Genomic DNA, 23,642 nt, shown 5'->3' with positions numbered 1-23,642 from the left:
ACTCCTCAAGTCTGTTCTTCCATTCTGTTAAGCAATGGCTGATAGTTACATCAATTCTATTTATCCTCCTTTGCTCCATAACTCTTGACACCCTTAGCCAACAAAAATCTACCTATCTATGTCTTTGTAATGATCTGCACAACCTACTGTATCTCTTTACATGGTGTCATCTGCAACTTGGGTATACAACACTCTATACCTTCATGCAAGTCATTGATATACGTGGTGAATTCTGAATTCCAGTACAGATCCCCAGGGAACCCCACTTGTCACATCCCACCAATCAGAGTATGTTTTTGTCTCCTACCGCCACCAATTACCAATCATCATGCAAGGTTTTCTCCAATTCATCCGATTTAATTTTTGCTTATCTCTGTATGGAATTTTATTAAATGCCTTCAGGAATCCATATAGATAATATTCGCTGAAAATCCTAGTCAGTAGGAAGTTTTTGTCAACAGTTTGATCAACATTTGGGATGCATCTTACGATGCAGATGATTTCCTCCAGCAGGGTTTCTGATTGTAGCTGGAGTATGCACAGGTGGTCAGTCAACAGGCAGGATTTGAAAGCTTTCAAGCTGAATGGAGAGAGAGAGAGGGGAACCCCCACTTAGGATCTGCTCATGTCAGAGTCCAGTTGCTTCTCCTCTGCTGCTGAGAAAAACACCAGCTTAAAACCAAAGATGGGAGGCGCTTGCCACATGACAGTCACTCAGTGATTCAAACATAGCAGGTAGCAGTATTTCTCTATTATAAAAGCAAAATACTGCAGATGCTGGAAATCTGAAATAAAAACAAGAAATGCTGGAAATACTCAGCAGGTCTGGCAGCATCTGTGGAGAGAGAAGCAGAGTTAACGTTTCAGGTCAGTGACCCTTCTTCAGAACTGACAAATATTAGAAATGTAAAAGATTTTAAGCAAGTAAAGTGGGGGTGTAGCAAGAGATGGCCAGCAACCGGAAGCTCTGGGTCATGCTTACGGACTGAGCGGAGGTGTTCCGCAAAGCGGTCACCCAATCTGCGTTTGACCTCCCCAGTGTAGAGGAGACCACATTGTGAGCAGAGAATACAGTATACTAAATTGAAAGAAGTACAAGTAAATAGCTGCTTCACCTGAAAGGAGTGTTTGGGGCCTTGGATAGTGTAGGAGTATATCTGTGCTTGCTGAAAAGAACAAGGTAGTTCCTTTAAACTTCTTGGGTCTTGGTTCTTGCTGGGAAATGCACAGACATTTTGTCTCTCTCCTCACAGTCCTTGCATTGTAGGATCCAGTGTAGCAAACCTGGTGATCATCTTAAGCTGAAAGGATGACTTTGCTGGCAGCTTGTCTTTGAAAAATATCTTTTAATAAAATGTAAATTCAGATCTTCTGGCAGTGGATTAAGGAAAATTATCATTCAACAAAACATATTGGTGTAACAATGCGAAGAGTGTACAGAAGAGTGGCAAGCCTTTTGGAGCTGTATTGTAGCACAAGTTAGCATGTCGTCATGAACCGTTAATGGACTAGAAACTTTTAAACTACTCGATTTGCAAAAGGAAAGTGATTTTGGCAATGCTTGTTTTATATAGAAGTATAGGATATTACAGCCCAGAAGGAAGCCATTCAGCCTGTTGTGCCTGTGCTGTCTCTTTGAAAGGACCGTCCAATTTAATCCCATACCCCAGCCTTTTCCCCCTTAACCCTGAAAATTACTCCTCTTCAAGTACATGTCCAATCCCTTCTGAAAGTTCCTAAGGATTCTGATTCCAACATCCTTTCAGGTAGTGCATTCCAGATCAAAGTAGCTCTGTGAGTGGAAAGAAATCTTTCTCTCTCGTCCTTTCGCCAATTATTTTACATTTGTGAGCTCTGGCTACTGACCCACTTGCCAGAGGAAACAGTTTCTCCCTACTTGCTCTATCAAAGCCCTCAGCAGCCTTTCTACATCCTTCTGTTTAGTCTGCGTAAATGTAATATTGTAATTTTGCATGGCCTCTTTAATATTTGATTTTTTAAAGCAAAACACAGACTTTTATGACCAGTTATCTTCAATTCATCCTTCTATCTTTCTGGAGTGGACAGTCAACTCTTCAGTATTGTAGCTAAAAGGAAACTGCTTCCAATCACTTCAAAATGATGCCATTTTTAGATGCTACCTTAATTTCAGATTTGCAACATCAAATATCCAAACATAATGTTTGTAAGTAGAACTTTAGCAGCAATTTTATATCTTTACATAACAATCTTGATAGACTAGCATAAAGAGATCTGCATCTTTAAACAAAACAAAATTCTGTCAGTAGATGGTGAGTGCATATTTTGTCATGTCTAGCATGATGAAGAACTGTTCCTGCTGAAATGCAAAATCCAAATATGTTGCCATTTCATCAGTCTTAGCCTTACTTGTGATATACAATCATACTGCATAAATAAATAAAAATCCATTGGGAGGTCATTAATAGTCACCCTGCGTTTGCTGAACTTGTTTTGACTGATTATATTTTCTATGACCAGAAGTTTCTTTAAGTGCTTAAAATAAATTGTACAGTTAGAGTGCCAGTCATCATGACATGATTCATTGTTCTTTGCTGAAGCTAGTTTAAATTTCTCTACTGGCTGTACGCCAGCTTAATTGATTCTTTTATTAAATTAAGCTCTAAAATCAGAATCCATTCTACCAATTGATTATTTTGAATTTATTTTAAATGTTTTCAATCCAAAATCATTCTTGAGATCTGATAACAAAGTTTTTTTTTCATTCATTGGATGTGAGGGCCGCCAGCATTTATTGCCCATCCCTAATTGCCCTTGTGAAGGTGGTGGTAATCTGCCTACTTGAACCACTGCATTCCATGTGGTGTAGGATTTTAGAGAACCTAGCACAAGTAGGTTGAACTTTTCTGAAGAACGAAGAAGTTCAATCTACATGTTGTAATGAAAATTCACATCAGTGTTTTGATTTTCGGTTTGGGGTATTCTCTATAATGAGGATTTCCTTAGCTTCAAGTTTCGAAACCGTACAGCGTCTCTAAAAAGGGTAATATAGAAGAGTTTTTCTTGTCTTTCTTAATCTTGCAGACTCATCCTGCAGAAAATATTTTCTTCAATCCCAACAAACATTAATAAAACATCAGTGTATTTCAGCAGAATTAATTTTCATCCAAAGAGATATTCTTTTCAGTGCTGTCTTGGTTACTCAGAAATGTAAACATATGGGATTGAAGACAATGAATGCAAAGTAGTTTAGTTATTAGCTAAATCATCAGTCGCTTCAGTAGTATAATGGCATAATCATGAAATGTTTCATTCAAAATTTACAAAATCATTTTCAAGTTGAATGTAGTGACCTAATTAAACTACAGAATTTGTCACGTTAGCAGATATAATGTTTTAATTGTGATCAGAGTTGAAAATGCACTGAATTTGATGGTCAGTAAGTATAATATTTGCACCATTGGAATATGTGGAAAGTGTACTGTTGATATATAGTGTATCTTTGATGAGTGTAAGTCCTGAATTATCAGGGATAGAACTACATGCAGGAAATGTCAACTTGGTTTGTTAGCTCACATTGTTTGCTATTTGATTGACCAGGGATACTGTATTGTACTTTGCTAAATATGTATTTTTCATCTCTCATGGGCAACTCATTGAATGGTTTCTCTTTTATCCCAAGTATTCATTGACAACCAGCTAAATCGTGTTTGGTAGTGACTAGGAATTAACAAGTAGACTAAATATTTGCTGCTAGGATTATTGAGAACTTCGTGCTTTTATTTGTTAAAACAAAATCCAAAACAGTAAATGTGAAAAACCAGAACTGTCTTTCATTTTCTCTCGGTTTTCACATACATGTGTTTTGTACCAATACTAACACACCAAATGGGAGATTGAAATTTCCTTTGAAATGTTTATGCTACAATACCATACATGAGTTCCTTCTTCATCTATTAATAAAACATCTTGCATGCATTTGATGCCATGCTTTGAATGTATCAATAGGATAAGATCTGTTATGCTTTTCCGATTGGCTCAAATTTTCCAGAAATCAAGCAAAAAGTATTTGGATTTCATATCTGAAATATTTAACCAAGCAGCCCCCCCTCCCCAAAGAGGGATGGAGGGAGAGAGAGACACACACACACCCCTCTTCCTTGGCAACAAAGTTACAACCTAACATTTTCCAATTTTCTTTTTGACTCTTGGTGGAGTGGAGGGCATGGTGGTGCCTGGGACCTGGGCTTTTGTAATACTGGGTTGGGATTTCGACAACAGTTAAGGATATCAAGGAGTTTGCCAGCACAACAATGGGAGTTCTGATTGTTTTCAGCACTGGGCAAGTCCTCAGCTTTGTATGCACTAAGGGGGCCCCCAGAGAGTGGCAGAAGTGGTGGGGACAGGGGGGATGGGAGGGGGCGATGGTCCTGAGATTTGGTAAAACAGTAAGGAGCAAATCAGGAGTTTAACAGAACCTTGGGTGGGAAAATTCTGGGATCTAGCAGCCTTGGTGTGGATCCGCATAGCTTTGATAATACTGAATGGAGATAAAAGCCAAATATCAAGATTCTGCTTTCTGTTTTGACCTCTCTATTTATCTTGATTTTTGCCTATGTAATAACAATAGCTACACTTTATATGTAGTTACAATCATAGAATCGTACAATACAGAACGTGGCCATTTGGCCCATCATGCCTGTGCTGGCTCTTTGAAACCATTATCCAATTAGTTACAGTCCCCTGCTCTTTCCCTATAGCCCTGTAATTTTTTTTCCTTCAAGTATTTATCCAATTTTCTTTTGAAAGTTAGTACTGCCTCTGCGTCCATCACCCTTTCAGGCAGTGCATTCCAGATCTCCTGTGTAAAATAAAAGAGTTACCTCATGTTGCTTATGTTTCTTTTGCCAATCACCTTAAATCTGTGTCCTCTGGTTAAGGACCCTTCTGCCACTGGAAACAGTGTCTCCTTTTTTAGTCTTTGGTTTTGATGGACTGGATAAAGACATTCATGATTTTGAACACCTCTATTAACTCTGCGCTTGTCCGGTTTCCCCACATAACTGAAGTCCTTCATCCCTTGTTCTATTTTAGTAAATCTCCTCTGTACTCTTTCTGAGGCTTGACATCCTTCCTAAAGTGTGGTGCCTAGAATTGAATACAATACCCCAGCTGAGGCCTAATCAGTGTTGATATTTAGAATCTGTATCCGGGACAAATAGCAAGGCGAAATACATCCCATAGGATACAGATTCTAAATATTAACTTCAAGTTCAAGAAAAGATAATGCACTGAAAGCAGTATAGTAGTGTGTTGTAATTTTAAGTCTCTTTAATAACGTCAGTAGTCAAGCATATATCCGTTGCATTGTTCCACATTAATCTTTTTTTATTTTGTTTTTCAGCTTCCTACCAGATTCTCAATGTAGACTGTAGAAATAATGAAAAATCAATTTTAGTAAATAACATTAGTTTATCTTTTTTATGCAATTTTAGTTGAGCATTGATTGATTTCTTGATTGCTCTCCTTACCAGCTGTCTTGCTCTGCTTTTTACAAACATCAATTAATGCAGAATTCAGCAGCCCATGTCCTGTCCCCCATATAGTCTTGTTCATCCATCATTCCCACCATTACCAATCTCCACTGCACCCCAGTGCATCGATTTCGAAGTATTCATCTTCATTTTCAAAGTCTCCACAGCGTACTTCCCCTTAATTGAGTGACCTCCAGCTATAGGTTTCTGATGAGTCAGTATCTGCAAAAGGCATAAATTTAAGACCCATTTTAGCTTTTAATAGGGGAGTAGATAAATATTTGTGAAAGAAAAATGTAAAATTTATGGAGAAAGAGCAGGGGAATGGGACTAAATTGATATTTCCCACAGAGAGCCAACACAAGTATGATGTGCGAAATGGCTTCCTTCTGTGCTGTATGATTATATCATTCTCTGACTCTGAATTGCTGCTGGTCTCCCGTTTTCCATTGCTTAATTTCCTGCTGTTTGGAAAGCATTCTCAAAACAAGTTCGCCTTTCTCCCTTTCTTCAAAAGCCTGTTCTGTACCCACCACCCCCGCCTCCGCCCCCCGTAATTTTTTCTTGTCTGCAACTTGGCATCCTCATCCTCCCCACCCAGCAACCAAGTAGAACATTCAGACATGTTCTTCTGTGTGAGGAGTACTATGTAACTACAAAATCAGAAAATGCTGTAAACACCCAGCAGGTCAGGCAGCATTTGACAGAGAAGTTTTTCAGGTCGATGACCTGCAGTTTTTTTTTACAATATAAGTACAGGTTATTATTATTGAGTAGAAGATTATGAGGTTGTTATCTGGCTTTCAACTGGAGGAAGCCCATTGACACATGTTTAATTTCACTTCCGCATGGCTAGAACGTATCAGGTATAATTTTCACAAATGGACTGAGTGACCGGATACAATAACGTAGCAGGATTTCAGCATCAGTTGGGAGGCTGAGCAATATGCCAGGGTGGAGATTTCTGGTTTCTGGGCTGTTTAGATTTCTAACAGGATGGTTAGGAGTGCAGTGCAGTGGAAAATCTAGAACCACACACTGTTTTGCTGCTGCATTTATATTGCTCTCATTTGTGCTTTTGAAAGGAAGATTATATATTTGAAAATATATAGAGTTAGTTAACTTACTGCTGCTATTTAAATTTTGTTTTCTGGAATGTCGGTGAGTGCAACAACTCTAGAATGTGTGGGTAGGCGGGAATACAACTATGAAGTCACGTTAAAATATCATACCTTGCCAGTCCTGGTGAGATCATTGGAACACTTTTTGGTATTGAATCCAGGTTTGCTGTACAGTGCTGTTGACATATATGTGACCAGCAATATTGTGCCAATCCATCAGAAGTACTCTTCAGGCTGACCCAGTGGCCCTGGGGAGGACAGCAAGGTCTTCCCTCATCTGCTGCATTTGCAGCAGCAAGATATCCATTGCCACTTCTTGAAACAATGGTGCCTTATTGCTGTTAATCAGGATATCAAGTGTGATGAACACTTTGCACTTGTGATGCATCTCATGTAACAGAAATTGTTCTGCACCCTGTTGACATGCAGTAATTGCAAGATGTCTAGTTCTATAAATATTGACAATGTGATTGTTAAAGTCAGTTTATAAAGTAAAACAATCAGACTACATATTTTTTAATTATTAATGTGATCCATAAAATATATGATAAAATATAATGACACTAACGGGCTGAAGCATCTTTACAAAAATTGATGATGGTTGTAGTCAGATGGTACGCATGAGTTAAATTCTTGTTCATTGAACATTCAAGTTCTATTGGTGACAGGTGCTCAGATATCTAATGATTGTAAAACCTTCATTTGGGGAGCTCTGAAAAGCTGTCTTATCCTGCGCTGCATAGCAAACTGTTTTTGTTTTTTTTTGGACCTAGTCCATGTAAGAAAATCCATAACATGCTCTCATACTTAGCGAAATTGAAAGAAAGTACTTATCCAGCTGGCTGTGTTGCAGAATGTAAATGAAGCAAAGGGGGAAAGAGAGTAAATTAGCCAAATACGTAAAGAAAAAAAAGCCACGAATCTTAGATATGTGTCAAGATTTTGTACTTCCAATGTTTGGTCATAAAAGCCCAAAGCTTATTGCACTGTTTAGTTACAAACTGAATAGTTATACAGTAAATGGCAGAACCCTTAGGAGTATTGACAGGCAGAGAGATCTGGGCGTACAGGTCCACAGGTCACTGAAAGTGGCAACGCAGGTGGATAAGGTAGGCAAGAAGGCATACGGCATGCTTGCCTTCATCGGTCGGGGCATAGAGTATAAAAATTGGCAAGTCATGCTGCAGCTGTACAGCACTTTAGTTAGGCCACACTTAGAATATTGTGTGCAATTCTGGTCGCCACACTACTAGAAGGACGTGGAGGCTTTGGAGAGGGTACAGAAGAGGTTTACTAGGATGTTGCCTGGTCTGGAGGGCATTAGCTATGAGGAGAGGGATATGGTCCCCGGAAGTGCAGAAGGTTTTAGTTTAGGCAGGCATCAAGATCGGCGCAGGCTTGGAGGGCCGAATGGCCTGTTCCTGTGCTGTACTGTTCTTTGTTCTTAAAACCGGATGGAGCACCTGGCATGACCTAGGCACCAGAAACGACAAAGGTACACATTGCCAAGTCGATCCTGCAGATTCCTCCTCTGTAGGGAACTTGTGCCAGAATTGGGAGAGCTGTACCACAGACTCATCAAGCAACATCTCGGCTTCCTCCTCAGGTCCCCAGCATCACAGATGCCAATTTGATTCACTCCACGTGATATCAAGAAACGGCTGAAGGCACTGGACACTGCAAAGGCTATGGGCCCTGACAACATTCTGGCAATAGTACTGAAGACCTGTGCTCCAGAACTAGCTGCGCCCCTAGCCGAGTTGTTCCAGTACAGGTACAACATTGACATAAACCGGCAATGTGGAAAATTGCCCAAGAATGTCCTGCACACAAAAACAGGACCGATCCAAACTGGCCAATTACCAACAAGAGAGATGTTCAATGGCAATACCATCGCTGAATTCCCCCACTATCAACATCTTGGGGGTTACCATTGACCAGAAACTGAACTGGACCAGCCACATAAATGCTGTGGCTACAAGAGCAGGTCAGAGGCTAGGAATTCTGTGGCGAGTAACTCACCTCCTGACTCCCCAAAGCCTGTCCACCATCGACAAGGCATAAGTCAGGAGTGTGATGGAATATGGTCCACTTGCCTGGATGGGTGCAGCTCCAACAACACTCAAGAAGCTCGACACCATGTAGGACAAAGCAGGCCCCTTGATTGGCACCCAATCCACCACCTTCAACATTCATTCCCTTCACCACTGACGCAGTGGCAGCAGTGTGTACCATCTATGAGATGCACTACAGCAACTCACCAAGGCTCCTTCGACAGCACCTTCCAAACCTGCGACCTCTACCACATAGAAGGATGAGAGCAGCAGATGCATGGGAACACCACCACCTGCAAGTTCCCCTCCAAGTCACATATCATCCTGACTTAGAACTAGCCCTTCCTTCACTGCCACTGGGTCAAAATCCTGTAACTCCCTTCCTAACAGTACTGTGGGTGTACCTACACCCCAATGACTGCAGCGGTTCAAGAAGGCAGCTCACTGCCACCTTCTCGAGGGCAATTAGGAATGGACAATAAATGCTGGCCTAGTCAGCGATGTTCACATCCCGTGACAGAATTGAAAAAAAACAGCCTGATATAGTCATACTCACCGAATCATGCCTTACAGCCAATGTCTCAGACTCCTCCATCACCATCCTTGGGTTTATCCTGCCCCACTGGCAGGACAGACCCACCAGAGGTGGCAGCAGTGTGGTATATAGTCAGGAGGGTGTTGCCTTGGGAGTTCTCAACGTTGACTCCAGACCCCATGAAGTCTCATGGCATCAGGTCAAACATGGACGAGCTAACCTCCTGCTGATTACCACCTATCTTCCTCCCTTAGCTGATGAATCAGTACTGCTCCTTGTTGAACACCACTTGAGAGAAGCACTGAAGGTAGCCAGAGCAGAGAAATACTCTGGGTGGGGAACTTCTGTCACCAAGAGTGGCTCACTAGCACCCCTACTGACCAATTGGCCAAGTCCTGAAGGACACATCTACCAGACTGGGCCTGCGAATGGTGGTGAAAGAACCAAGAAGAGGGAAAAACCTACTTAACTTCGCCCTCACCAATCTACCTGTCGCAGATGCATCTGTCCATGACAGTATTGGTAGGAGTGACCACTGCACAGACCTTTGGGAAAATTATGTCCTGTCTTCATGCTGAGGATATGCTCCATCATGGTGTGTGTCACTACTACCATGCTAAATGGGATAGATTCAGAACAGATCTAGCAGCTGAAAACTGGGGATCCAGGAGGCGCTGTGGGCCATCAGCTGTAGCAGAAGTATATTCAACCACAATCTGCAACCTCATGGCCTGGCATCTCCCTCACTCTACCATTACCATCAAACCAGGAGATAAACCCTGGTTCAGTGCAGAATGTAGAAATACATGCCAGGAGCAGCAACAGGTGTACCTAAAAATAGTTGCCAACCAAATGAAGCTACAACACGGGAATATATGTATGCTAAACAATGGAAGCAGCATGCTATGAAAAGAGCTAAGCGATTCCACAACTAATAAATAAGGCCAGTAAGACTAAGAGGAAGAGCAGGCAGGGAAATGTTGCTGAGCACAGCGGGACTGGTGGTCTGAAGTGCATTTGTTTTAATGCGAGAAGTATAACAGGTAAGGCAGATGAATTAGTACTTGGAACTATGATGTTGTTGCTATTACAGAGACTTGGTTGAGGGAAGGACAGGATTGGCAGCTAAATGTTCCAGGATTTAGAAGCTTCAGGTGGGATAGAGGGGGATGTAAAAGGGGTGGGGGAGTTGCATTAATTGTTAAGGAGAATATCACAGCTGTACTGCGGGAGGACACCTCGGAGGGGTCGTGCAGCGAGGCAATATGGGTGGAGCTCAGGAATAGGAAGGGTGCAGTCACGATGTTAGGGGTTTTCTACAGGCCTCCCAACAGCCAGCGGGAGGTAGAGGAGCAGATATGTAGACAGATTTTGGAAAGATGTAAAGGTAACAGTGTTGTAGTGGTGGGTAATTTTAACTTCTCCTATATTGACTGGGACTCACTTAGTGCTAGAGGCTTGGATGGGGCAGAATTTGGAAGGAGCATCCAGGAGGGCTTCTTGAAACAATATGTAGATAGTCCAACTAGGGATGGGCCGTACTGAACCTGGTATTGGGGAATGAGCCCGGCCAGGTGGTGGAAGTTTCAGTAGGGGACCATTTCGGGAACAGTGACCATAATTCCATAAGTTTTAAGGTACTTGTGGATAAGGATAAGAGTAGTCCTCGGGTGAAGGTGCTAAATTGGGGGAAGGCTAATTATAACAATATTAGGCAAGAACTGAAGAATTTAGATTGGGGGCGGCTGTTTGAGGGTAAATCAACATCTGACATGTGGGAGTCTTTCAAACGTCAGTTGAATAGAATCCAGGACCGGCATGTTCCTGTGAGGAAGAAGGATAAGTTTGGCAAGTTTCAGGAACCTTGGATAACGTGGGATATTGTGAGCCTAGTCAAAAAGAAAAAGGAAGCATTCGTAAGGGCTGGAAGGCTAGGAACAGACGAATCCCTTGAGGAATATAAAGACAGTAGGAAGGAACTTAAACAAGGAGTCAGGAGGGCTAAAAGGGGTCATGGAAAGTCATTGGCAAACAGGATTAAGGATGACCCCAAGGCTTTTTATACGTATATGAAGAGCAAGAGGGTAACTAGGGAAAGGGTTGGCCCACTCAAGGACAGAGGAGGGAATCTATGTGTGGAGCCAGAGGAAATGGGCGAGGTACTAAATGAGTACTTTGCATCAGTGTTCACCAAAGAGAGAAGGACTTGGTGGATGATGAGCCCAGGGAAGGGAGTGGAGATAGTCTCAGTCATCTCATTATCAAAAAGGAGGAGGTGGTGGGTGTCTTGCAAAACATTAAGGTAGATAAGTCCCCAGGGCCTGATGGGATCTAGCCCAGAATACTGAGGGAGGCAAGGCAAGAAATTGCTGGGGCCTTGACACAAATCTTTGCATCCTCATTGGCTACAGGTGAGGTCCCAGAGGACTGGAGAATAGCCAATGTTGTTCCTGTGTTTAAGAAGGGTAGCAAGGATAATCCAGGAAATTATAGGCCGGCGAGCCTTACGTCAGTGGTAGGGAAATTATTAGAGAGGATTCTTCGGAACAGGATTTACTCCCATTTGGAAACAAACAAACTTATTACTGAGAGGCAGCATGGTTTTGTGAAGGGGAGGTCATGTCTCACTAATTTGATTGAGTTTTTTGAGGAAGTGACAAAGATGATTGATGAAGGAAGGGCAGTGGATGTTATCTATATGGACTTCAGTAAAGCCTTTGACAAGGTCCCTCATGGCAGACTGGTACAAAAGGTGAAGTCACACGGGATCAGAGGTGAGCTGGCAAGATGGATACAGAACTGGCTCAGTCATAGAAGACAGAGGGTAGCAGTGGAAGGGTGCTTTTCTGAATGGAAGGCTGTGACTAGTGGTGTTCCATAGGGATCAGTGCTGGGACCTTTGCTCTTGTAGTATATATAAATGATTTGGAGGAAAATGTAGCTGGTCTGATCAATAAGTTTGCAGACGACACAAAGGTTGGTGGAGTTGCGGACAGTGATGAAGATTGTCAGAGGATACAGCAGGATATAGATCGGTTGGAGACTTGGGCGGAGAAATGGCAGATGGAGTTTAATCCGGACAAATGTGAGGTAATGCATTTTGGAAGGTCTAATGCAGGTGGGAAGTATACAGTAAATGGCAGAACCCTTAGGAGTATTGACAGGCAGAGGGATCTGGGCGTACAGGTCCACAGGTCACTGAAAGTGGCAACGCAGGTGGATAAGGTAGCCAAGAAGGCATACGGCATGCTTGCCTTCATCGGTCGGGGCATAGAGTATAAAAATTGGCAAGTCATGCTGCAGCTGTACAGAACTTTAGTTAGGCCACACTTAGAATATTGCGTGCAATTCTGGTCGCCACACTACCAGAAGGACGTGGAGGCTTTGGAGAGGGTATAGAAGAGGTTTACTAGGACGTTGCCTGGTCTGGAGGGCATTAGCTGTGAGGAGAGGTTGGATAAACTCGGATTGTTTTCACTGGAACGACGGAGGTGGAGGGGCGACATGATAGAGGTTTACAAAGTTATGAGCGGCATGGACAGAGTGGATAGTCAGAAGCTTTTTCCCAGGGTGGAGGAGTCAGTTACTAGGGGACATAGGTTTAAGGTGAGAGGGGCAAAGATTAGAGGGGATGTGCGAGGCAAGTTTATTACACAGACGGTGGTGAGTGCCTGGAACATGCTGCCGGGGGAGGTGGTGGAAGCAGGTACAATAGTGACATTTAAGAGGCATCTTGACAAATACATGAATAGGTTGGGGATAGAGGGATACGGTCCCCGGAAGTGCAGAAGATTTTAGTTTAGGCAGGCATCAAGATCGGTGCAGGCTTGGAGGACCGAATGGCCTGTTCCTGTGCTGTACTGTTCTTTGTTCTTTGTTTGTTCTAATGGATCAGATCAAAGCTCTGCAGTCCTGCCACATGCAGTTATGAATGGTAGTGGGCAATTAAACAGGTAACCAGAGACTCCACAAGCATTCCCATCCTCAATGTTGGGGGAAGTCCAGCATGTCAGTACAAAAGACAAGGCTGAAGCATTTGATCCATCTTTAGACAGAAGTACCAAGTGGATGATCCTTCTCGGCTTCCTCCTGAGGTCCCCAGCATTACAGATGCCAGTCTTCAGCCAATTTGATTCGATCCACATGATGTCAAGAAACAACTGAAGGCACCGGATATACAAAAGACTACATCCCGCTGTCGTACTGAACACTTGTGCTCCAGCACTAGCCGTGCCCCTAGCCAAGTTGTTCCAGAACAGGTTCGACACCTTCTCGATTGTAGAAAATTGCTTAGGTATGTCCTGTACATAAAAAGCAGGACAAATCTAATCCAGCCAATTACCGCCCCATCAGTCTACTCTCCATCATCAGCAAAGTGATGGAAGGTGTTGTTGACAGTGCTATCAAGCAGCACTTAGTAATAACCTGCCCACCAATGCTCAGTTTGGGTTCTGCCAGGGCCACTCAGCTCCAGACCTCATTACAGCCTTGGTCCAAACATGAACAAAAGAGCTGAATTCGAGAGATGAGGTGAGAGTGACTGTCCTTGACATCAAGCATTTGATTGTGTGAGACGTCTAGGAGCCCTAGCAAAATTCAAGTTACTGGGAATGGGGGGAAAGCTTTCCAATGGTTGGAGTCAAACCTAGCAAAAAGGAAAATGGTTGTGGTTGTTGGAGGTATTACCATCGCTGAAACCCCCACCATCAACATCCTGGGGGTTTACTATTGACCAGAAACTTAACAGGACCAGCCATATAAATACTGTGCTACAAGAGCAGGTTAGCGGCTGGGAATTCTGTGGCGAGTAACCCACCTTTTGACTCCCCACAGCCTGTCAACCATCTACTAGGCACAAGTCAGGAGTGTGACGGAATATTTTCTGCTTTCCTGGATGAGTGCAGCTCCAACAATACTCAAGGTGCTTGACACCATCCAGGACAAAGCAGCATGCTTTATCGACACCACATTAAACATTCACTTCCTCCACCACCAGCACACTGTGGTAGTAGCTTGTGCCATCTACAAGATGCACTGCAGCAACTTGCCAAGGCTGCTTTGATAATACCTTCAAAATGCACAACCTCTACCACATAGAAGAACAAGGGCAGCAGACGCATGGGAACACCACTGCCTACAAGTTCCCCTCCAACTCACACAACATCCTGACTTGGAATTTTGTCACCAAGCCTTCACTGTAGCTGGGCCAAAATCCTGGAACTCATTCCTTTACAGCACTGTAGGTATACCTATACCGCATGGTCTGCAGCGGTTCTAGAAGGCAGCTCACCACCAACTTCTTGAGGACAATTAGAGATGGGCAATAAATGCTGGCCTTTCCAGCAACGCTTACATCCCATGAATGAATTAAAAAGTCTTTGCGATATCAGCATCAATTCAGTAAAATCAGTGACGACTATTCACTTGTGCCCTGAATATCTGGGTAACATTTTGTTGGAGCTTTGGGTAACCAGCGGTAAGGCTGAAAGTGAAGCTTGAAGGTAGGTCACGCATTTGTATAAGGAAACACATAAACATAAAGCGTATGCTAATTAACAGTAGCTTGCAGCTAGCTGTATATTGTTTATATGTTTAAAAGCAGACAAAAAAAGACTTTGAAACTTATTTCAATAAGATTTGAGGGTTGTAAAAATTTCCAGAGGCAGCAGTGGTTGCAGATCATTTATAATTGTAAGTACATATAATAATTGGTTTGATCAATGCTTTCAAAATAATGATGCATTGATTATAAAATAGAATTTGGAAAACTATCTTGAAAATGGATTCAGAATCTTCAATTGGGATATGGTAGTGCAGTAGCTGTGTTACTGTACTAGTAATCCAGAGGCTTGTACTGATACTTCAGAGAATGTGAGCTCAAATCCCATCATAGCAGTTTGAGGATTTGAATTCATGTTTTAATTAAATCTGGAAATAAAAAGCTAAAAGTGACCAAGAAGTTGTTGGATTGTCTTCAGAACCCAACTGGTTCACTGATGCTGTTTTAGGGGAATGGAACCTGCTGTCCTAACCCAACCTGCTGTCTGGCCTGTGTGTGAACTCAGTACCATACCGACCTGGTTAAATCTTAGCTGTCCTCTTCAGTGGTCTAGCGAGCCACTCAGTTGTATCAAACCCAAACTAAGCCAGCGGTTCAAGAGAAGGACCACCACCACCTCAGTGCAACTAACAAAGTACAACAAATGTTGTCCTTGGCAGCAACACCCACATCCTGAGAAGGATTAATTTAAAAATAGTAAAGATTCTGTAGCACTAAAATTAGCACACAGCACTGAGGAGAGAGTTAGATTGCTAGATTCAGCTGACAAATCAAATTTTTATGATGTTCACTGCTGAAAGAAGGAAACATGCATCTTAAAACATTTCAAATGTTCTTTCATCTCTGAAATCCAGAGGAGTTGACCTCCAGCCCAGGATATCTTCTACCTCTGATGCCTACCAGAGAGTCTATGTAAATCTTATTTCAAAAATACCAAATAAATTTAGCTATTTGCAATTTGTGCAACTTGAATTCTTTTTTAAAATTATTTCATGCTGCTTGGGAGCAAGTGAAATATGCTGAAATATTGTACCAGCTATTTTATTCTTCATGAAATAGAAACACACTAGGTACTTGTATTTGCACATACATGCCTCCTTTGAGCATCTGTATCAGTAGGAACTTTAATAACTGACTAAGTTACACATCAAATGGCTCAGTTTGTTCATTGGAATACTAACTGCGTCATAACTTTAAAATATGATTTTAAGTCCATTCAGTTATTCTAATTGCATTTGTTTGCTCTCATTCATAGGTTTTGGGATGTTTCCAAGCCTGACTCGTTACTTGAAACAGTGGAGCACCACACAGAATTTGTATGCGGCCTTGATTTCAGCTTACATATCCCTGGTCAGGTACGTGACTAACTACTTTGACAGTTGATCAAAATGAATTAATACAAAAGCTATAAACAAGTTCCAGATCCTTGGTTTGGAACAAATAGCAGACCAGAAATGCTGCAGGGAAGTCACATTGTGAAGCAATATAAAACAACACATTTCTTCAGTTTGTACACCTTTTATTACTCCACGGTTAAATGTAATGTTCTTCAGATCTTGGTTAATTAGTGCCATCAGCGTAAAACAACAGAGCGGATAAAAGGAGTTGAACGTTTGACTGTGTAGATTACTCTTGTGTGTTTTATTTACTGAAGCATCAGCTGAGCTTTTTGCTAAGGCAAGCTTTTTTTGTGAAATATTGTTAGCTGCCTCATCAGATTAATAAATAAAAGTACTGCTTGCTGTGGCACTGTGCCATGCAGACCAGAACAGTTGAAGGTTTGATTTGGATTTGGTACTGAGATAGCTGATCTCAATTGACACAACACATTGGGGAATGGGCTCTAGTTTCTACTCTGAATAAGATCCATCAACTTCTACTGGTAAATAAGCAAGCGTTGAACCATTGGATTTGGGTGTGATGCCTTCTACATTCAAATAACCTGCCAGTGTTTGCTAATTGGGCTGTCGTGAAGAATTATTTGGGCAAGGCGGTAAGGGCTGTCACCTCAGCAAGAATCTTGATAAGAGAAGGGAAGGAACCTGGAAAGGAAAACCTTTTGCAACAGATAAGAAAGTAGTATCTTTCTTACAAATGACAATATGAACTTTTAAAAATGCCTTCTGAGTGAATGCTTGAAATAAACAACCAGTCCAATGTAGAGCAGGTGCTCAAATCTGTAGAGCAATAATTGGACATGCTTCACTTCAACTGTATCACAATGTATACAAAGATATGAACAGGTGTTGGGGCAATGTATGCACTTCACTGGTGAAATATGAGTGTGTGCAAAATGGTAACACCATTACTACAAAGAAAACGTAGCTACACTGTGGATTTTATTTTGTCTGTCAACATGACACAAATAGTGATCATATCAGATTTTTGTGCCGAGTTGGAAAAGCAGCCTTTGCGTGAACAGAAAATGGAATTAAAGCTTCTTCCTGTACTCCTCTCATTTCACCAGGAAGAAATAAAAGTTAGTGAATTATTGCTGTAATCTGCAGTTGATTTATCAGATTGTCCCAAGAGTGCTGTGAAAGGTCCCTTGGGGCTGAAGATAAAGTATGGTGATGAATTGGAGACAGCAGCCATAGTGGCAGAATTAAATCAGTTAATGGATCAGATGTAGTGCCCATTAATGAATTAATGGAGAGCTGACTGTTGGCAACATTCACTGGAGACTTATCAAAATGAACAAACATGATTAAGAAAAGCGTGGGTGATTAGATTTCACCGCCCACATTTTATACAGTACAGGTGAGTGCTGCAATACAGTCAGGCAATTAATTGAGAATGCAGATGATGAAAGGAAGCAGTTGTAGTTTTTGTTCTTTTTGAATTCCCCACTTGGTTATTTCTGATTTTTTTTATATTGATGGAAGGGGAGATGAGTGTAAGAGTGAGTCAGTTCACTGAAATCTACTCTGTGGCAGATGCAAATTGGCTGAATTGGCCTAAAACAGACAATTAACACATTCCAACTCAAGCTCTCATTTGAGCTAATGTTTAGAAGGGGTGTCAGCACCTCACTGGTTGCAATTTGTTCACATCTGAATGAGAGATTAGATTGGGGTGATTTAACATCCAGGTTTCAAGAAACATATAAACTTGTAGATTGCTAGATGCTTATAAACGGATACACATCTGGATTAAGGACTTTTAATTCTAAAGTATCCCTGAACTGGAAAAATATAAAATACAGTTAATAGAACAAAGGTATACTGGAGATAAGGTAAATTCAGCTTCAGTGATGAAACATTAATTTATCCTCGATTCTCCGTGCCCTTATCAGCAGAGATAAGACTAGTATTGACCAAGTCAGGACACATCACCCATAATTGTTTGCTTCAGTTGGGTTGATTAAAATTAGTTTTCTGCAGCAACACAATATGAGAAGTGAACAAATTAATGCTATTTGATAATTAGCTGGGCAATTTTCGTCTGATCCATGAAGCTTCTTATTAAGAATAATTTTCTCTCTCCCCCCACCGATTTATTTTTAGTTTTACTTGGCTTGTACTTTGAGCTGAGAGGCTGGGAACCTCGGCTGTTGGCTTCTCTTTGGCTACTGGCTGTGGTGCTTCATGTTTACCATTGTGAGTTTGGTTGTGGCAGGACTATGATGTGGAACACCCTGTGTGGTTTGCTGATTTCCCCTTTCTGAATACTTGAATTAAAAAGGGGTAATTATCTGTTTAAGGCTGATTGAGCAAACTGGTGAAACTCGTCATTCGTAAAGTTGCTGTTTTCGTACCTTTACATTATTCCCGTGGAAAATAATGTGACGTAATGGACGAATTGACAGACCAATGAACACTTCTTCCATGGTCATATTTTTATACCAGCCGATAAGGTGGTTAGTCAGACTATGCAACAGGAGGATTTTATCCACTCCCATAATTCATGCGATAAAAAAGAACAAAGAACAAAGATAATTACAGCACAGGAACAGGCCCTTCGGCCCTCCAAGCCTGCGCCGATCCAGATCCTCTCTCTAAACATGTCGCCTATTTTCTCAGCTTCTGTATCTCTTTTCTTCCTGCCCATTCATGTATCTGTCTAGATACATCTTAAAAGACTCCATCGTGCCCGCATCTACCACCTCCGCTGGCAATGCGTTCCAGGTGCCCACCACCCTCTGCGTAAAGAACTTTCCACGCATATCCCCCCTAAACTTTTCCCCTTTCACTTTGAACTCGTGTCCTCTAGTAATTGAAACCCCCACTCTGGGAAAAAGCTTCTTGCTATCCACCCTGTCTATACCTCTCATGATTTTGTACACCTCAATCAGGTCCCCCCTCAACCTCCGTCTTTCTAATGAAAATAATCCTAATCTACTCAACCTCTCTTCATAGCTAGCGCCCTCCATACCAGGCAACATCCTGGTGAACCTCCTCTGCACCCTTTCCAAAGCATCCACATCCTTTTGATAATGTGGCGACCAGAACTGTACGCAGTATTCCAAATGTGGCCGAACCAAAGTCCTATACAACTGTAACATGACCTGCCAACTCTTGTACTCAATGCCCCGTCCGATGAAGGAAAGCATGCCGTATGCCTTCTTGACCACTCTATTTACCTGCGTTGCCACCTTCAGGGAACAGTGGACCTGAACACCCAAATCTCTCTGGACATCAATTTTCCCCAGGACTTTTCCATTTACTGTATAGTTCACTCTTGAATTGGATCTTCCAAAATGCATCACCTCGCATTTGCCCTGATTGAACTCCATCTGCCATTTCTCTGCCCAACTCTCCAATCTATCTATATTCTGCTGTATTCTCTGACAGTCCCCTTCACTATCTGCTACTCCACCAATCTTAGTGTCGTCTGCAAATTTGCTAATCAGTCCACCTATACTTTCCTCCAAATCATTAATGTATATCACAAACAACAGTGGTCCCAGCACGGATCCCTGTGGAACACCACTGGTCACACGTCTCCATTTTGAGAAACTCCCTTCTACTGCTACTCTCTGTCTCCTGTTGCCCAGCCAGTTCTTTATCCATCTAGCTAGTACACCTTGGACCCCAAGCGCCTTCACTTTCTCCATCAGCCTGCCATGGGGAACCTTATCAAACGCCTTACTGAAGTCCATGTATATGACATCGACAGCCCTTCCGTCATCAATCAAATGATGAGTATGCTGCTGGATGTCAACCCAGAATTCAGAGCCAGTGCTTTGGTCTCTGTTCACAGTGACTGTGTGGAGCAGGGATTTGAATCCTGCACCTTCTGACCTGAAGGTGGGAAGGCTGCTTCACCCGTAACAAGGTAAAATAGTTTAGATTTCAGCCAAGGCCGAAATTCTAGCAAGCAGTTTTAAATATGTCTTCACTTAGAGTCCCTTAAGATTCTTGGATTTTGGAGGGCATAATTTTAACACAGCAGGAGTGGAGAGTGCCTCAATTTAGTCTCCTCTTAATCTACTTCATTCTGCTGAAAAGATCCCAATTTCTCTAGTCTTTCCTCATATCATCTCAGTGAATCTCTTCTGCACCATCTCCATGATCTTGACATCCTTCCTAAAGCTTCTCTACTTATTAGCAAGTTTCACCATCTACTGTATGCATCATTGGCTTATTCTTCCTCCCAAAATGTGTCACCTCACATTTCTCTATATTAAATTCCATTTAAGATCTATCTGCTCAATCTACAATGACCCCTGAGGAACACTGCTATTTGCATCCTTCCAGTCTACCTAATCTTTTAAAGGCAGCCTGATGCACCAGGTTTTTCCATTCAATATGTGCAGAAACTATATTGTTACGACCAGATGAGAAAGAGGTCTAGGGGTTCCCTTTCAGCATTCACCTGGTCTTACTGTAACAGGGTTTTGTTTTAAACACACTGTGTTTTAGCTTCCCCCTTCATGAATCCTTGTTCACCGCTTTACAATTATAAGGCAAAGAAATTAGCACAAACAGGCTTTCTTAGGTTTAAAGAAGAAAAGTGAAATTTATTAAAACTTTAATTCGGTTAACGCCTACAGATACACGCTGCGCCCCACACTCGCATGCATACGCGATACGCACATGCAAATAGAGACAGAAAAGAGCAGAAGAAAAAGATTGGAGAGGTTTGAGGCAAGCTCTGAAGAGGGGTTTTTGTTACTGTGCTTCGAGCTCGCTGTAGTCCTTGCTTGCAGGTAGATCTTGCTTTTCGTTGGGGCCCAGCATTCTTCTTAAACCTTGTTCACTGTAGGAGACTTTTCTCTCTCGGGGTTCATATGTCTTCAATGGATTCCAAAGCTGGTGAGAGAGATGAGAGCAGACAGGAGAGGCTGTGGCAAGCCAGCCACGAGCGGTCTTTTCAGTCCAGGAGCAAACAGCTTTCTGCCAGTTCAAAAACTCTGTAGCAAGTTCAAGTTAAAAAAAACTCAGGTTTCCCAGCAGGTTAGTCATGTGACTAGGGGTGTGGGACCACATCTGTTTGTGTATTTGGCCATCTTAGCAGTCAACCTGGAATGCAAGCTCCTCAATGTCTGGTAATCAAAAGTCCATTGTGGATTAAATTGGAGCAGGGACTGGTTCCTTTGTTCCAATACTGCTAGTGTGCAAAAAATGTCTTTCCAGCCAGGGGCTTGGCAACCCTTTGTGATAGGCCTTCTTTTCTTCCCAGCAACAATTTTAAAATTTAATGTCCATGTGGCGAAATATATGAGCTTCTTTCTTGGCAGGTGGGGGCCTACATAACAATATATTGTAATGCAGTGTGCAGCCAATTCTGGGGATGCTTAGTTTTGTTTTTCCACTGATATGCTAATCCAGTAGAGTAGATACATGGCATCATGAAGGATTGAGGTTAAAATACACGATGGGCCGAAGGGCCTTTTTCTGTACTGTATAACCCTATAACTTTATGACTCTAAAATGTGCTGACTAAATGAATGATTTTACAGTTTTGTTTAATTTACCCTCATCCCAAACAATAATGTAAATTTTAATTATTAATTCTCCCAATTGGAGATTGTACCATTCCAATATTCAGTTATGGTTTTGCCATATTCCTAGTCTGATTTGGTATCTTATTAACTGTGTTTTTAGATGGGTAGTGTCTGAAAAACTGCTAACTCAGGCCTTCTGTTGTGCTTTCATTACAGGTTGCAGACTGTGCCTGGGATGAGACAGTGAAGATCTATACTCCAGCTTGCCTTACAGTTAGTCATTAAACTTGACATCACTGCAAGATTTAGAATACCGTATCCTGAAAAACAGTGTAAAAGATTACTGTTTGATTCATTTGCAGATATATGCAACATTTTAGAATTCATACAAGTAAATGGTTATCGTCAGTAAATTTGTAAAGCTCTTCACCAATTTTACTAATCGGTATTCAGCTGGATGTACAGTTTGAAGTGTTTTTTGCATTGGTGACTTGCACTTGAAGGAGGAAAATAATTGAGTTTTTGTGTTTTAATATCTTGTTTAAATTACCAGAAATATTGAGAAATGGGAATGGCGGCAATTCTATCAGTTCGCAATACAGAATGCTTGAGAAAATGGTGGATGAAATTCAATATTGGGAGTTAATCTATTTATTTATTTTTAATTTTCTTATGTGAATTCAATATGACTTAGTACCTAACCATTGAAAAGGTTGGAAATTGTGGGCCACTTAGACTGTGCAGTTGAGGCAATGTATTTGAATACAAGAAGCTGCTCTGTTCATATGGTTCACCCTCAAGTTTGGGATAATGAAGAGGATCTGCTCAAACCATGTTTATCTTCCTCTTGTTTCTTGGGTTGCTACAGTGGGTTAGACATGGCTTTGCAGCCCTGGGATTTGGTCCAGACTATTGTGATGAGAGTCTCTCTGCTGACCATAAGGATCTGAAATGAGTTTGACCAGATTCATGCTAGTTCCTGATGGGCAACTGGCCATAAGATAAAACATTGGCACAAATTGAAACTACTATGACAATCTTACTCAGGTGTGAGAAATTGAAAAATTTCATTCTGGTGGAATGGATTGCGTCTTTGAGATTGGAGCTAAACCACATTGAGAAACGGATGACCAGTTAATCTGTTTTTTTGACAGTGTTGGCTGAAGGAGGAATTTTGACCAATATACCAGGAGAACACCCTTGAATAGGACTACCAGAATGCCCACTGAAACAGTCAGACAGGTCCTTGGTTTAATTCCTTGGAAAACATTCCCTGCTCTTCTTTAAAAAGTACAATTAAATCATTCTTTAGGCAGGGAATTATTACAATGTGGGTTTCCTGAACACTTTTTCAACATTCAAAGGAAGAAAATCCTGTTAATTTGAACTCTGTTACAAAAAGAACTTTTCACTTTTCAGAATATTTAGGTTGTTTCTGTCTTGCTACATTTACAGATATTGTCTTTAATTTGTTAATACCATTATGAAGTGTATATATGTTTTAATAAATATTCTGAAATAATTCACATTTTCAGGCTAACTAGTCCTTTGTTATCTTGTCATCAACAAAGACAATTTCCGTTTATCTAGTACCTTTAACATAGAAAAAAGTCTCAAGTCGTTTCCAAGGTTTAATTTTTTTTAAAAAAAGCTGCTTAGCCAAAGAAGGAGATATTGGCCCAGATTTTGCTGGAGTGGAGCATCTCGTGGCATGCTGCGATAGTTAGGTTTTGTCTCTCGCCCATCAGCTTGAAAAGCTTTTACCCTGCAAGTTGCTGAAAGTGCCAGCTGTTGACAAGAGCATCTGGGACCTTGGTGAATGAGGGAACCAACAATCTCATTAACCAATGTGATTTAAGGATAGAGAAAATACAGAGGAGTGAAGGAGAAGGAAATAGGATGAATTGGAGTCAAGTTTGGTACAGAAAGAAATGGAGGGAAAGAAAGATTGAATTAAGAGGGAAAAATGA

General features: G+C 41.6%; 1 protein-coding gene across 1 annotated transcript in view; it reads left to right on the top strand.

Moving 5' to 3' along the window:
* The window catches only part of pex7 (peroxisomal biogenesis factor 7), an 86,704-nt gene extending 63,546 nt beyond the window's left edge, over positions 1-23,158 (top strand). The window contains exons 9-10 of the mRNA XM_068018770.1: positions 16,039-16,138; positions 21,889-23,158. Coding sequence (XP_067874871.1) covers positions 16,039-16,138; positions 21,889-21,957 — 169 coding nt within the window. The 3' untranslated portion in view covers positions 21,958-23,158. The remainder of the gene's footprint in view (positions 1-16,038; positions 16,139-21,888) is intronic.
* Positions 23,159-23,642: the final 484 nt, after the last annotated feature.

The sequence above is a fragment of the Heterodontus francisci genome, chromosome 3, assembly GCF_036365525.1.
Source record: "Heterodontus francisci isolate sHetFra1 chromosome 3, sHetFra1.hap1, whole genome shotgun sequence".
In the NCBI taxonomy this organism is placed as follows: Eukaryota; Metazoa; Chordata; class Chondrichthyes; order Heterodontiformes; family Heterodontidae; genus Heterodontus; species Heterodontus francisci.
The sequence above is the reverse complement of the archived record's forward strand: the minus strand, read 5'-3'. Positions and strand labels throughout refer to the sequence as shown.